This window comes from Ptychodera flava, chromosome 9, assembly GCF_041260155.1.
Source record: "Ptychodera flava strain L36383 chromosome 9, AS_Pfla_20210202, whole genome shotgun sequence".
NCBI lineage: Eukaryota > Metazoa > Hemichordata > Enteropneusta > Ptychoderidae > Ptychodera > Ptychodera flava.
Window position 1 is genome coordinate 23,066,026 of NC_091936.1, and position 16,639 is coordinate 23,082,664.

General features: G+C 37.7%; 1 protein-coding gene across 1 annotated transcript; it reads right to left on the reverse strand.

The window, feature by feature from the left end:
- Window positions 1-1,041: 1,041 nt before the first annotated feature.
- On the reverse strand, window positions 1,042-16,232 carry LOC139140386 (26S proteasome regulatory subunit 8). The gene is made up of 11 exons (XM_070709601.1): window positions 16,112-16,232; window positions 10,429-10,503; window positions 10,022-10,091; window positions 8,069-8,166; window positions 7,175-7,300; window positions 6,676-6,837; window positions 5,965-6,128; window positions 5,313-5,466; window positions 3,292-3,501; window positions 2,340-2,426; window positions 1,042-1,331 (listed from the first exon to the last, which is right to left on the reverse strand). Exons 1-11 carry the CDS (start codon window positions 16,130-16,132, stop codon window positions 1,278-1,280), a joined length of 1,221 nt encoding a protein of 406 aa, XP_070565702.1. The 5' UTR covers window positions 16,133-16,232; the 3' UTR covers window positions 1,042-1,277.
- Window positions 16,233-16,639: the final 407 nt, after the last annotated feature.

Consider the following 16,639-nt stretch of genomic DNA (forward strand, 5'->3'; position numbering starts at 1 on the left):
CACTTTCCATGCATAGATACTAGTAGTTAACGTGACAACTGCAGTTACTAACATTCATTCAGAAGACGTTATTATGCCCGGCATAGTTACTGGCAGTTAACATGACAACTGCAGACAATAACAAGTTGAGGTATCAACATCTGTTTTTCACATCCTAGCCACTTCATTAAGTTCAGCAATAGTGTATGTAGGTCAGAGGCAAATTTCTGTGAAAACCCCCCGTTTACAAATTGTTTTTGGAAGCCATGATTGATTGATTTATAGATACATACATGTGATAGAATTGGTAGAGAAAACTATTTATTTAGCAGTAGGGCACATTACACATATTTAACTCAATAACCTATCAGTTTACACACACATATATATATTTAAGCAATAAAGCACACCCAGCAATTGTATACCACAAGATTTTGACCAGTTCACGACATATATGCACGAGCGATAGCGAGTGCATATATGAAGTGAACTGGTCAAAATCAAGTGGTATAACCGTCGCTTGGTGTGATTTATTGCTATTATATCATAACAGTATATTGAAATTCTAGCGGTGGAACATCAAGAACAGACTTTTACTCAAGCTGAGAGCTTGTGTGCATGCCTGCCATGGTATATCGCCAATATACCATGGTTGTTATCACGTCTCGAACAATCAGATCGCAGCATTTCCGCCATCAATATACTGGTATGATATAATATATATTATTGCCTGAATACATTGGTTTATGTGCCCGAGAGTAGGTGACAATTTGTCTGACGCCAGGAGGGGAAATCGAAAATGTCGAAGGGCTTCACTGGACCAGATAACCATGGAAACCAGTCAGTACATCGTTCACCGGGCCCGCTAACTTCCCGGATGTTCCTATTCAAATCAGTGCACTGATTTGCACTCACATCAAGGCATGTAATAAAGCATACATACAATACTATTCCAGTATCTTGCATGCTGTAACTTCTCTCTTCAAATGCAACTTAACTGGCAGTTATGCAGTAAAATTGCAATGCTGTAACTTTTCAAAATATTACACCACACAATTGATAGAGTAAGATTTTTTATTTGCAAAGACAATTTCTCACATATATTACACAGTATTACAGACAAACTTACTATTTTGTAACAGCCATAACTGTACCAAATAAATGAAAAAAAAAGGTGTCATAATATGTATGACACATATGTCAATCTAATGATGGGATGTATATGAAAAAACTGTCCCTTTGAAGATTCCTAATTTTTTCATTTTCTTCTTCCCTCCCATCACACAGAAAATAAAACTTCACTTCCAGAACTTTTTGATGGACATGTTCTTTTCTGAGTCCTTCTGCATCACCTGAGAATAAAATATAGCATAAAAAATTTCAATTCAAATTCTATGGTTCACAGTTAATTTTACGCTTAAAGGACCAGTAACTGTAACCTTTGGTTATTTATTTTTACTATTTCTGTTAGTTGGGGTTAATTGTTCTACTACCCAAAGCATTTTGAGATAAACAGAATTCAGCTTGTCAACTACGCCTCTCCATGTGTAGACTACATTATTTGTCATTGCTGACAAGTGAATTCTAGTCTAGAATTCTAATGTACACATTTAAGGTATACAGTAACCTGTAATCTAAATATGCCCATATATGGTGGAAGGGCATTCCTTGGTATTCAAAAGGCACATGTGAGGGGCTGTTTTTAAAAAGCGGCCACCTGCTTAAAATCTGTGATTGGTTAGATTTTCTCTTTCGATTGTAACTGTGGCAAAATTGGAACATGTGACAGTATACCTTTAACAGTACATTTTACACACACTGTGTTGACACACTGGGAATTTTAAATGATCTCTGTGTAGTTGAGTAAGAACTTGGTGTTGACATACAAAACACAAATAGTGAAAACCATCAAAAGCTACTGGCCCTTTAAAACAATGAAAAACATGTCAACCTCAAGGAAATTTGCTTTCCTGTCATTTTCATTCTTAAATAAGAGCAGGCATAAAACTAATTCTTCACCTTTGAAAAGCTTCTTCACACATGTACCATGTTGGTACCTGTATTCAATGCTGGGGTAAAAACCAACATCCTCTTTCGTGAAGGTAATATAATATGCATGACAATTTTCAACAAGTACATTTTTATAAATTACTTTTTACATCATGTGAGCCTTTTAGTTTCAGAGCAAAAGTTGAGACAGCTTGGCAAAATTATTATTGGTAAGTTATGGAGGCAGATTTTTACTCAACTTGTCTCTTGTGAAATATGACTTAAGCAATAAATACCCATCTCAACTATCATGATTTATATTACACTCTCTTTATGACACAAGAAACAAAATCATAGAACTCTTTGCATACCTTAGCCACTGCCATTTCAAAATCTTCTTGCGTCACATGTACTCTTCTTTCTCGTAGTGCATACATGCCAGACTCTGTGCACACACCCTGTATATGATAAACAGCGGCAATGTGATAAAGTAAGACACTGACTTCACTAAATCTACACAATGGTATGTATTTCAGTCATCAATTGCTCCAATGGAATTTAAAAACATTTTCTTTCATATCTGGAGCAGAACACAACTGCCATATCACCATTGATGATATTCACCTACTCTGAAACTGACCTATGTATGTATCAATACTGAAGTTAATTTAACTCGACAGTGTCAATATATTGCTTCCTTAAGAAAATGTTAATTATGTACATGTATATAGAATCGTAAAGTAGACCACCTTTTACTATGTCAACACCACACAAATATTGCATGTGTTATTTTAATCTCTCCCGCGGGGCCCCTATGATTTTAATTTAGTCTAACAATTTTTTATTTATTCTAACTAGATTCAATCAATATCATTTAAGACTGGGTGGATGGAAAACTACAATGAAAGGTTTAACTTTGCCATTGAAGGAGTCAAACTGGAAACTTAGTGATGGAAAGTGGGTTAGCGCTTTTTCAAAGACAAAATGATGCAGTGATCAAGTCTGGTTGGGTGGGTAAGAATGGCAAATTCTGAAAGTGAAGAGGTGAATAGAAGTACAGGGCGCCCCCACATGTTTAGACAGTGAAAACATGTCTCTATGCCAAACTGACTGGCTGCTGGGAAGAAAATTGTAAATATTTTCATTAAAAAGCTGGTTGCAAATTTTTGTTTTTGCTCAACAAAAAGATATTCAGGAACAGCTGCCTCAGGGAAATGTAAACTTTTTTCTTAAAATCAGACATTCAGAAGAAAGACTCTATTCATCAAATTTAACTGTAGCAAAGTTGATTTGACATACACACACACATCTATCGAATATTACCTTGACTTCAGCTCCTGATGCTCCTGGCATGAGTTCAGCAATCTTTCTGAGATTGATACCTCTGGTGAGATTCATCTTTCGGGAATGGATTTTCAGGATGTCAAGTCTGGCTTCTTCATTCGGTGGTGGAAATTCAATTTTTCTGTCGATACGGCCTGGTCTGAGAAGAGCGGAGTCTAAGATGTCAATACGGTTTGTTGCCATGATGACCTGTAATTTATGCAATTAGGAAAAATTATATCAGTAAAAAGTAGAGTAGTCAAAATATCAAGTAATCCATGAATGTGTCTGATAAGATTTCTCACTGTGCTTGTGGAAGTAAATATACAAATTAACTATAATATGTTTTGAATTTACATTATTTCAACTGTAAAATGATGATTCAACATCTCTGAGTTTGTTAAAAAAAAAAAAAAACATGTTCATATACCGTAAAATTCCTAATTGAAGCCGCGGCTTGTATTAGAAACATTTTTGAGGGACCCCTGGGATCGCGCACTGAAGTCCCGGTGCGGCTTCAATTACGTACATTTCCTGTGTTTCGATATTTTTCTCAATGCTCACCAAGCAGTGCAGGGGCAATCGCTATTGTTATGCAAATTAGTGCGTGAATAAATTACCCGCATAAAAAGCCCCTACCCTAGTGTAACTCCAATATAGAAACATTAGGAGAGTGTATTTGGTCGTTAAACTTGGTAAAATTCCTTTTAGATAATAAGGAAACTATTAAAAGATGTTAAAACAATGGGAAACTGGTGTTCCCTTGACAGCATCGTAAGGAAAATGACACGTACTGACCCTGCTGACCCCCGTCCCCTAAATAGAATAGTCTCACTAAGGTCGGCCATGTTGACATGCATGGCATGCATGCATGATGTCTTTGTTTCAAGTTTAGGGGTTTTTGGACGCTGAAATTTCACAAAAATGTCGCTTCTGTATTCAGAGATTGTACAATCAATTTCTTTGGACGTGCAAGTCGATTTTGAAAGCGATAGAAGATCAAATGGTGTTGAAAAAAATCGTGCATAAAATTAGCATAAATTAAGCGTCCATAGCGTGGGTCCCCTTGATTTACAGCTGTCTTGTTTTGCCGAACCGGTGGCTCATACTCGGATAGTGCAATAAAGGCAAGTGAATGACCTTTGGTAACTTTACTGGCATGTTTTTGTGAACTGTTTTGTGGTCAAATTTTATTTTCTCATGATCAAAAACGGAACGTGTACAAGTTTATATGCACCCACCATGGTCATTCAGCAGTACAGTATAGCCTAGGCAGTTCATTATGTCAATATGATGCAGGTGGTGGTGTTGTACGTCAGGCATCGGTAAGGGTACGTGGGTATTGAATGAAAACTACGTATTTGAAACATGGTATCTCAATCTCTCAACTATTTTAACTTGTACACAAACACCGTTGCTTCAAAATTGTTGCATCAGGTAATTGACTATGGCGGTGTTTACCACACTGACAGAAACTTAGGCCATGTTCAAACATACACAAAAACGTGCCGATACATGGGGCATTGTTTGTACTTTTGTTACTATCAATGACAAAATGCATAATGGTAGTAGTGTTAAAAAGGAACTTTTTATTGGGTATTTTTTCTGTAAGAAAGACACCTGTCAATCATTAGCACAAGTCAATGACACGACACAAGCCAGCTGGTGTGATTTTCAGCATGCATTGTTTCATGATGGGCTCAGAGAAGGGGTGCGGCTTCTATTATGGTACAATTCAAAAACCCAAATGGGCAAACAATGAACCAAGACAATGTTTCAAAGTCAGGGTGCGGCTTCAATTAGAGGTGCGGCTCAATTGGGAATTTTACGGTAGTCACCATTTCAAACTGTGTCTAAATAACCTGTCACCATTGATCTCCTGAATGTCATCAATCCTGCCGTACAAGAAGACAGCCCTTTTCTGGCCCAATTTTGGATGAACTCCTTCTTTCCCCCATGCCAGAACAAGACCGCTATGGCGGAAAATGGGTGAAATAATTAATTCATCCTTCTCTGCTTACTTTAATATTTTTATGTGCTTCAAATCCATCTAACTGGTTGAGTAATTCCAACATGGTTCTCTGGACTTCGCTGTCACCGCCAGAACCACCTTCTAGACGTGATGAACCAATGGAGTCAATCTCATCCATGAAGATAATAGAAGGTGCATGCTCTCTATTGAATTAAAAGATAATACAGATCAACATAGACTATTTCAGTGACAATAGAAAGCAATTACTATAAATACAGATTGTAATTTAAAATCTTGTCCACTAACACCATCATTTCCAAAAGACTTGCTTTTTCTCCATTTACATTCAAACAATCAACAGTTGACAACACAATAATTCAACAAGATACTTGAAAACTATAAATAAATATCTCTATTTCTGAATAGCTATCATATTTCAGATCAGACTGAACCGATAGGTATCAAAGCTCTTCAAAGTCTTTCTACATTTCTATCCTCAGATGACTTTTTGATAAATGAGGTTTGAGTACTCTAAACAGTTGCTATCACCTCATCCTTTACTGCCTTGATGTGACTTGTCGCCAATTCCTAATTTGCCACTTATCTTGCATTCCAGTTAAATGTTGGACTTGTCCAAAGTCATTGGACATATAAACACCAAGTGACAGTAAGCTAGTCTTGCTAAAATGACAATGACTCACCTTGCCATGACAAAAAGTTCCCTAACCATACGGGACCCCTCCCCGATGAATTTCTGTACCAGTTCTGACCCTGAGACTCTGATAAATGTACAGTCTGTATGATGGGCCACAGCTCTTGCTAGAAGTGTCTTTCCAGTGCCTGGTGGACCGTATAATAGTACTCCCTGTCATGAGAAGAGCAAAGAAAGTTATGAACAGATATTTTGCTGAGTGATATATTATGCATCATTTTTTAACATCGGTGCACGTTATAGCATTGTAGCACTGCATACTGCTTTCACAAGTTTCTGATGGAATCAGCATTCCAAATTCATTGCAAGAATTACAAGACAGAATTCATTTTGTACATCAGCACAACACTTCCTGAATGGATAGGAAACAGGTTTTTTTATGTTACATATGTTATGCTACAGGGTGGGCTTCATGAAATAGCTAAAACATGGAATATTGACTTCGCCCTTTCATGACTATGATTTGTCCCAAAGCCACTGATATCAGTGGTGTGTGTGGACCTGTTTCACAGGTAATTAATGTGAACAAGGTAAAGATCACAAATAGGGGTTGGTTAGAAGGCATACACACTCTTAAAGATTGAAAAAGGTCTGATTCTGTAGAGGTTGGGGAAAGGAATTTAAAGAGGCTCATATGACCACAATTGTCCCTATTTGTGGTTTGATAGCATTGAAATGATTGGAGAATAGATAACTTTACCTTAGGCTGTGCTATTCCTAGTGCTTCAAACAACTCGGGATGTTTGACTGGCAGTTCAATAACTTCTTTAATTTCTTTGATTTGTTTGTCCAGACCACCCACCATTTCATAGGTAGAGTCTGGCACTTTCTCCACCATCATTAAACTGACAAGTGGATCAACCTGTAAGGCAACACAAATTACAAAGAAAGATTGAATATTAAATCTTTAAAATGAGAATACATTCATGCAAAAATGGTATATAAATGTTTCTTTCAAACTCTGTGACTATCACACATACGAACACATTCAAAATACTTTCAATATCAAACTATCTCCTTTACTAACACATTCAAAATACTTTCAATATCAAACTATCTCCTTTTCTACCCTCAATAGAATTTAAAGTTGCAACTTTTATTGTGTTTTGGTAAGAGAATGGTTGAAGTTTCACTGAAGAAAATTTCAGCAAAAGCACACATATTATCATTATGTCACTATGTTAGCGCCAAAAACTTGCCTTATTTGGTAGTATTTTATGTAATGTATAACTGTCGTTTCTCAGAGCAACACGGCAGTTTGGCGTTACATCACCAATGTCAATGTTTTTATCAATATCAACCACAAATTTGCCCTCTGGATGAACCTGAAAGAAATAGAAAATGGAAAATACAAGTAAATGAAAAATACAAAACAGCTACTTCTAAGCATCTGAACTTCTTGTGCAAAAGGCATGTTTGCCAGGCAAGAAGAAAAGCTGCTTGCTTTTGTCCCTTGACACTAGAAAAATATGATGCAATTTTCTTCTTTCCTTTGACAGCTTGATAGGTGACAATTACTGCAAGTTATTGTTTCACAGACTGCAAGATACTTCTCATTCCTTCCTAGCAGTTTAGGTGTATGAAGGATAGACAGCTCCATATAAAGTTTCTTAATTTTAGTTACAAGGTATATGATATTGTGAATGCTTAAAGTTCTAGTGTAAGATGTTTGTGTGGGATTTCTACACTGTGGACTTTGTTGAACACACCAATGACAGAAGAAAACACTTGATGCTCAAGCTTTCAAATTGTGCAGATGATGATAACAAACACAGCTAATTTTTTTGTCTTTTGTTTCTTTCACACCATACTACATCCCCGATAGGTACGTCTGCTAGCTGGACAAATATGACGGTGTAAGTGCAACTGATAATACTTGGTATTGATTTACAAAGATCATTTGAAAAGTTGGACTGGTGTTGAACAGCCAACACTTTCTTTCAACATGTCTGTTATTCTTTCAGTGTGCTACAGCACTCCTGTTTCACTTTCATAGTTTTGGTTGGACCGCCTTCTGCTTTAAAAGTAACACTGTTTCACACCAAACTAATCCCAGACCTGATGATGCTGTGTGAAATGCAGTGAAAACTCACCTTGACTAATACTTTTTTCTTATCCATTGGTTTAACCACTTCACCAACGTATGAACCCTGCTCTTGAAGCAGTTGCAATTCTTCCCTGAGCATTCGCACTGCAGAGTTTGATCAGAAGAAACACTATCATTATCAAATATTGAATGGAGATGATCATGGTTTTTTGGGGGTTTTGTTTGTTACGATGCACAAACACATATAATGGATTGAGATGAACATTTTTTTTCTTTTTTGTCATCATGCAAGCTAAATATAATCAGGGCTCGACGTAAGGTCAAATCATCCACTAGCCCGAAGGACTAGTAGCAGTTCATTTTTAGTAGTCCTAAATGAAATCTACTAGTCCTGCTCAAGCAAAGCCAAATGTTGCTCTCATGTTGTAAAGAGGTGTATATATGACCATTCTCATATTTTTTGTCGCAAAGGTTTTTAAACCCAATAACTAACTTTCATGCAAGACTAGCACATTTGCTTACTGCAAAATGTTTAACTTTGAATCATATATAAACCACAAAAATAACCTGAATGAAATGTCCTGTGTAGGAGGAGAGGTCATGAAAATAGCCTATTGCCATCAAGAATAAAATCAGAGGTAGGGATGAATTTGTTGGAAAATCCTTCATAGCTCAGGTAGTGCGCCATTAATTTGCAAAGAACATGATTGTTCATGGTGGGGACAGATTTGTTTCTCCAGAACTGAAATTCATACAGCCATTCACAAATGTTCCTGTGGAGTGCCTTCATATTTTTGACATATATCACATTTTAAAATTGACCAGTTTGTGGGGAGGACCTCTCATTTGTAATAATGGTTTGTGAAAAATTTTGTTTTTAATAGTAAAAATGTTGCATTTTACCATTTCATGTGCTTGTGTCTTTTATGAGTTTTTGCCAGTTACTGGTAACAAAATGTGATTAGCACAAAAATAACCAATGACTCCCCAGAAGTGATTGGATACAACAGTCTGATACACCCATTTCATACGTTGTTTATTCACTACTGTTTTAAGGGTCACTTCACTATTATTGCCCCAATAATTTACACTTTTCCACTAAAATGGCAAAACAATAAGTTGCTAGCACCAAGTTATTATCTGTGAGGACTTCCCTCACCTGTACAAGCAGTAGCAACTTGCCATAGCACTGTTTTGGCAAGCTAGATGGCTCTTTTTAAGATCAGCTTCAATTAAGCTAGGGGGTCTTGACTATATATGGAGGTCAGCATGTGGAGGCATTCTAAGCAGGGTCAAACTGGCTACGAACTATCGGAGGTGTTGTTTGGGAATGCCCCTGAAGAAATCTTGAGAAAAATCTTCTTTGAAAGGCAAGGATACAGTGTTTGAACGAAATTGTGGGGTTGCTCATGTTTTTTAGGCGAAGTGATGAGCTTCAAGCAAACCAAAATACACGACGTGCAGACAATTCCGTTTGATGCTCAGCGTTCCATTGAGCCATGTTTCCTGGGGCCATGTTACTGGCATGTACAGTACAATTTGATTCTCCGTAGCAGGTAAACTGTTTCATTTTAAGTTGGTGATCAATAAAGTTTGCTTCACTGTTTCACTGTCCAATTTGTTTGGGTAAAAGTTAGTTTATTTTTATATAAAATGATCGAGGCTTGGTTCATTCTTATCGAATGAGTGGCCCGGCGTCCCATTAGTTTTGTAGCGATAAACTTTCCTGGACAGCTACGGAACTTGAAAATTGCACTAGTCCGCAGGACTACCTCCGAAGACATTTTTACTAGTCCTCTTGAAAATTTACTAGCCTCGGGCTAGTGGGCTAGCGCTTATGTCGAGCCCTGATAATGCAAGGAAACATTGCTTATAGACAATAAACATTCATAATAGAAAATTTCACACTCGCTTAGTTATGGAGGAGTATAAACCATGTTGAAGAAGCTTTCTTTGAAGGGAAAGAACACTTGACAACATTTTATAAAATCTTACCCACCTTTTGCATTCAGTTCATTTCTCTGTGCTTGAAGTCTTCGTAAATTCTGTGTCTTATCTGAAACGACCAACTGGAGGAAGGAAAAATTCCGGAATGTTATCACAAATATGTAGCCACATTTTTTCCACTTTGTTAACATCAGACAAGTATCCCTTGCATACTACATAAATCAACTTGTAATCTCTACTGTATTATATTGTATCTTTTGGCAATATAACAGAGGTAGGTTGATAGGGAAAAATAAGTTCAGCAACACATAGTAATGAGTCTAGCATTTCATTTCTGACGAATGGAACCGCAGTTGTGTTTAAGCATATTTGTATGAGTTAACGCTTTATTGCGATATCTTTACAGAGCAATATCTTTATAGAGTAAGATGTTCTCATCTGTCTGGATAGCATCCTTACCTGCAGTTCTTCTATCTTGGCGACATAGTATTGTTTAATGCCTTCATGGTGATTAACATTTTCATCAACTTCCATCTGGAATATTTAAGAAAATCTACATCATCAGTGAAATGCATCGATAAAGAAATTCAGGGGTACCTAAGATATGGTATCTACGATGTGAAAAATGTAGCCATGAAACACACTATACTGCTGTTCAAGGCAGTTTCCTGAAGTTGTGGTGGGCATATGGTAGTGATGGTAGACAGTCTAGGCAATTGCCATGGTAATTTAGACTGCATTTATTGAGATAGGCAGACCAGTGTGGTAAGTATTTTACTTCATTTCTGCAAATTTAGGGGGACTGTAATCAAATAACATGTCAAAACTTACTTTTTTGTCTATGAGGTTTTAATAATTTCAAAAAAAAATCTGTTTCCATTTTGAAAGTTGGGCGATATAGCCAGTGTTGCAGCCAGGACGTGCCCTTGCGATAATGTCCCCAAAACAGAACCAGTTTTCCCATATTCTCGCACACTGTGGGTCACCTCGGGCTCACTCATGAGTCGACTGTGTTCAATGGGTGTCGTCTGCAAAGTGATATCTGTCAATGGGTGTCGTCTGCAAAGTGATATCTGTTACTGACAATGGCCTTTGTTTTGCATGATTATTTTGAGGCTTGAGGCTTCACCTAAGTGATAGAGACTCCTTGTATCATTCAACCAACCAACTTTTCCAAATTTTTTTGCAACTCCTGTATATCACTATCGATGGAAGCAATGGCTGTATTTATGGTTTCCAAGCAGTCAGCTTATTTATCTATATCACTTGCTGTGTAGTGCTGATCTGCATTCCTGTATTTCAACACCAGCTGACATATGCTGGACTTCTCCTTCTCTGTAAAATTTCTGACAGCCTGGCTATGTTTATCTGCACTACATTTGACTTGCCATCTCCACTTTTGTTGTTCCGGTAGATAATCACGAAACTGGCCCTGTTTATGTGGTGCAGCTGCATTGTAAATTCCAGGAATGATGCTATTGTAATATTTCAGTTTGGAATAATATATTTTGACCATGGGTGTTCTGGTTTACTTCTAGCAGTGTCCAGTTGTTTGAACTTCCCACCTTTAAACACTAGGGTTGCTTGTCACCTGATACCACTACCAGATGCTACTGCAGGAGAAGACTCGTTGTTGTTTTGCACATCACTTGATCGGGCTGCTTTGATGGCAAGCATTAGTTTTCTTGCATGGCCTGGCAGTGGAATCTGCACTGATTTCATCAGATATTCCTCATTCTCTATTGACAAGATACATGTAGTCTCAACATTATGTTACCCATTTTTGATAAAAAGCCTTAAAAACTGAACCATTCCAGTTGTCCCCAAGAACTTTAGAACATCTTCCATCCTGGTCATCTGGAAATCTTTGCAGTGCAGTGTACAACTGAAAGGCTGTACCACAGAGGGAATGTGGCTATACATAGCACATTTAGCTGGTGGTCTGCACATAGCTTATTTAGCTGTTGACCTGCACACAGCTGATCTACTGAGGGGAACTTGAAAAGGATGATGGGAAACAGCGTAAAACAAAAAACACATTCATTTAAAACTTTGCAACTGTCGTCTTAATTCCAAAAATGTAAGTGGAAGGACATATTTCAAGTTGGTTGACACAAGATGTCAAAAACAGTCCCAGGGAAGCAGTCGCCTTTATTTCAGCAAGATTGACCTGTCACACTGTTGACCTATGACCTTTTCAATCAAAATGACATACGCACAGTGACGCTGCTGCTAATCATGAAAGGAAAGACTTGACAAAGCTGAACGATACATGTTCACCTGATGAACTGCAGATAAGAGGCCAATCTGATTAAAATCAGATGTAGAGTATGGCGACGTTTATACTTATATGCAGTATTCTCTTGCTGTTGCCTCTTACCAGGTAGTGAGAGGCGACAGCAAGAGAATACGGTGTAAGTAAAGACGTCACGATTTTAATCAGATTGATAAGAGGCCACAATCAAGCTAGATTTGACCATACACAGGAGAGAAATCGCTCTGGTTTCAATGTAAGTCTTTTCCTTGTTTGCTAGCGTAAATGTGTTGTCTGTTGACCTGTAATACTTGGTTCACTGACCTCTGATAGTGTGTATTGCAGATCATCACCACCAACAATATGTATCGAGCTGTCGCCAATGAATCATGATTGAACACAGAATTGTGTATATTCTCAGACATTGTTTTTCTGATGAATATAGTTGCACTACTATGGTCACACAAATATGTGTAATACACATCATGTAGACACTGACTTTTCAGATGAATATTTGATATCAAATCAGTATATTATTTTAAATACAGAATACGATGGCATTTGTTTTAATATCGATATAGATAGCAGCATATTAAAATACTAATATCAAAATACAATTGAATTAATTTTTACCTGAATTTTTATAGTATTATGTTTTCAAATTTAACAGGAAGGACCAGAGAAAAGCAGCTGAAATTGTGAAAGATGACTGCTGCACCATCACTGCTGTTCTAAGTGAGCTCAATCTTCCATCAGTGAAGCCAAGGTGGGCAGATTTAACAGATGCTGGTCCAGGTGTTGGTGTTAACAACACTGAGGTTCACTTTCACACAGTAAGTGAGGCTACCCACAATTCCCCTTGATTTGTTCACTAAGACATTTTTTGCCAAAGGCTTCTTCAATTTTATCAGTTTCTTAACTATTTTTGACTTACAATTTAAGTTCAGGATTATTTGTTAAAACTATGTTCCCAAATTATTGATTATGTTTAAAATTCAAGAGTAAATCGAATGACAAGTCGATGTTTGGAGATGCTAAAAATTGTACACTTGTCAAGATGAAGTTATCAGCAACTTAGATGGTCTCATCAAACCACCTGTCAGACATGCAAATTTCCTTTGTTATGAAAATAAAAAAAAAATCAATACCCTTTCTTTTGCCAACACAGATGCAACTTATTCCCTTAGTTTCCTTGTAAATATTGTGTATGGCTGTCAAAAATATGTGTCAACAAAATTACAAAATTGCTATCTCCTCCATGGAAGAGGGGTCGATCTTCTCATTATTCCAGTGAGAAATCAAAAAGTTATGATTATCGGAACTATGTTGCCAGAATTTTGAAATATGGACCGAGTTGTTCTGTGCACAGAAGAATTTTGCTTCAGTTTAGTGAGTGATCTCCATGTTACAGATCATGGAGAATTGTGGGTAGCCTCACTTACTGTGTTTCGTGATGTAGAGTTGGCACGAATGTATAATTCTGACTACCGTTTTCGATGTCACAGGGGACAGTGGTCAGGGGGAAGCAGAACACACAAATTCTGCAATCGGCGATGCGATGGTTGATGGCTCAACCATTGAATGGGAGTATTTCAAGAAATTCAGTGACCTTACTCAAGATGAAATAGAAACTATGACAGTGAGAGACTTTGAAGATTATGATGAGAAGAGAATGGCCAAAAATGCATGGCATGTTGCTTATATTGTCACTGAAAGGATTCAAGATGCCCCTCGTTTTAAGTGACTGTATAAAATCCTTTTGCAGCTACCCACCAGAAGAACTTTTCTTCAATATCAGCAAAGAAGACACACGCCAATGTAAGAAGGTCAAAGGAGTACCCAAAAGTAAAATATGTGGATCAGTATATATCTAGATAATCTTCAAATTTATCAGTCAACACTACAACACTCATTGGTGAGCTATACATGGAGTACATGAAGCAGAACTGCTTAACTTTAACTGTTTGTGAACGCACATTCTGCAAGAATCATGATTGGGTTGGACCCTGAATGAAATGTTTCCACAGCTAGTACCCGATCCTGCCTAACCAATACACTACAAAGATGTGTTTAACATTAGCAATGAAAATGAAGATGGAAATCAAAGACAAGTAGATGACCTTCAACCAAGAGCTGAAGTTACCAGAAAATTCAACAGTGGAAAAATAAGTACTAGTGACAGCAACGCAACACTGGAGTTGTCCATACAGCTAGCTGTACAGGAGAAACACATCAAATCATACGTGTTGCATTTAGAAGAGCTGAAGCAGACTGCTAAGATCAGACAATCAGAAAGAAATAGGAAGAAAGCAGAAAAGAGAAATGGACAAATACAAGATGTATGACAGGCTTTCATTGACTATAGCCAGGTGACTACCCAAATTGAAACAATGAAAGTGAATGAACTGGACAGGTATTTAGATCATCATCAGCGGAGCAAAAAAGGAAAGAAGGAAGACAAAATTAAAGCAATAATGGCAGAATGCCTTCAAAAATCACAGCTTGACTTTTCTAAATTGCAAGTAGATGCCACTACCAGCAATAGTGATTATGACACAGAAGACAGTCAGTGATGATGAGATGGATATTGTTGTTCATGAACTCAATGGCACCAGTGACAGTGGAGATGAAGACAGTGGTCACTGGTGATGATGATGCCATACAGTTGTTTCCAACAGTTGTAAGCAGAGGTGGAAGGAGAGCTGGGTCATGGAGGAATGCTGTCAGTAGATACCGTTATTAATGCACAGGATTTAGGACAAAACTGAATTGATGTGAATTCACCCTTACCGTAATATTGTCACAGAAATATATATTTTGATTGACAAGCTCAGTAAGTTGAGTAACCATTTGCACATTTAACCAATGCTATATGATTCATTGTACACAGTGATGATTATGCAGTGCGGGGGTCCAGACACTTCGCACCAAACCAGTTCGCCCCACACAACTTCGTCCCAAAACCATTTCGTACCAAAACCACCTCGTCCCAAGTACTACTTCGCCCAACCCCACTTCGCCCCAAGTACCACATCGTACTAAAACCACTTCGCCCAAAGTATAGTACCGTCAACTCGTCCTGAAACAACGATGTTACGACGTATCGCAAGGTTGTTTTTACCTGCAACTTGGAAGCATTAATGTGTTAGGACATTTTGGCTATCACGAACCATTTATTGTTGCATGAAACCATAAAACGATAGAATAAGAAAATAGAAACACGCAAATGCTACAACTCAGGTGCCTTGCGCGGAATTGCACGATGTCAATTTCGCGAAATGCGTACACTTTCAAGATTTCAGTCCCAGGATGACAGAAAGGTGGTTATTTTCAGCTTTAGCAGTTAGCGATAAGTTTCGGGCAAAGTGGTTTGGGACATGACTTTTGGGGCGAAGTGGTTTTGGTACGAGGTTGTTTTGGTGCGAAGTGGTTTTGGTTGCGAAATGGTATGGGACGAGATGGTATGGTGCGAAGTGGTTTTGGTGCGAAGTGTCTTGGAACCGCAGTGCGTTCGCCGGGCTCGAGCCCGGCAGCCATAGCTACAATGCCAGTCATAATGTAGGCCTATAGGCCTACACTAGTATCACGTACGGTGATTCTTTTATTGAATAATCAAGTCGTACATAGACATTCTACATATTAAATACGATTATTATCCCAGCAATGTGCCAAGCGCCTGTGCCTTGCCGTATAAATGACTTGCAATCTTTAGCTGACTTTATGTAGTCGACTGGCACCAAATCGATGAGATGATGCGCACATTAATTCTGAAATCCTGACAGCAAATCAATTTGGGACCTATGTGGCACTTTTCCTATACCAGAATATGTCATCACATATTCCAGCTCGACGATAAAACATCAACTGAGTTTCGGAGTAAGTTCTTACCTTATCCTTGTCGTTCGCCATTTTTTGTGCGAATGGTTTTCTGGGTAATTGCCAACATTTCTATAATTCAACACCAGCGGTCGCTCTATCAACACCAGCTGGTCAAGTTATTTGCGATTTTATCACAAGTTTTCAAGCCTTGTAAGACTGGAAGGAGAAGAATGCATCCTGAATGCATTCATATGATGATCTTTGTTATCAAACAGCTAATTATTTGTTTTTTCAGACAAGACGCATTGTAATTTTAATGCATTCACTGTTATGTAGATTTGTTTTATTTGTGACTATGTGAAATAAATTTATCTTTTCAAAAAAAAAAAAAAAAAAGTTATTTGCGATTTTGTTGAAACTGGGACGAGTATACCCATGGAGGAAGTTATACCTGACAGGAATTAGGTATATTCGTCCCAGGTTGAAATAAATTTTGTTCTTCAAAAAAAAAGAATTGTAGTCTGGTGCTGCTAACGAAAATAGGGTCAGATATTTCGTACACCCATGGAGTACCAGTAATCCCGGGGGAGTAATTTT

Bases quoted from the DNA above. Each gene is read 5' to 3' on its own strand.
- LOC139140386 (XM_070709601.1), bottom strand. From the start codon at position 16,132: ATGGCGAACGACAAGGATAAG. The intron at 7,301-8,068 runs GTGAGTTTTCAC...TATTTCTTTCAG, and splicing joins AGAAAAAAGTATTAGTCAAG to GTTCATCCAGAGGGCAAATT. The intron at 1,332-2,339 runs GTATGCAAAGAG...TTTTATTCTCAG, and splicing joins TTGAAATGGCAGTGGCTAAG to GTGATGCAGAAGGACTCAGA.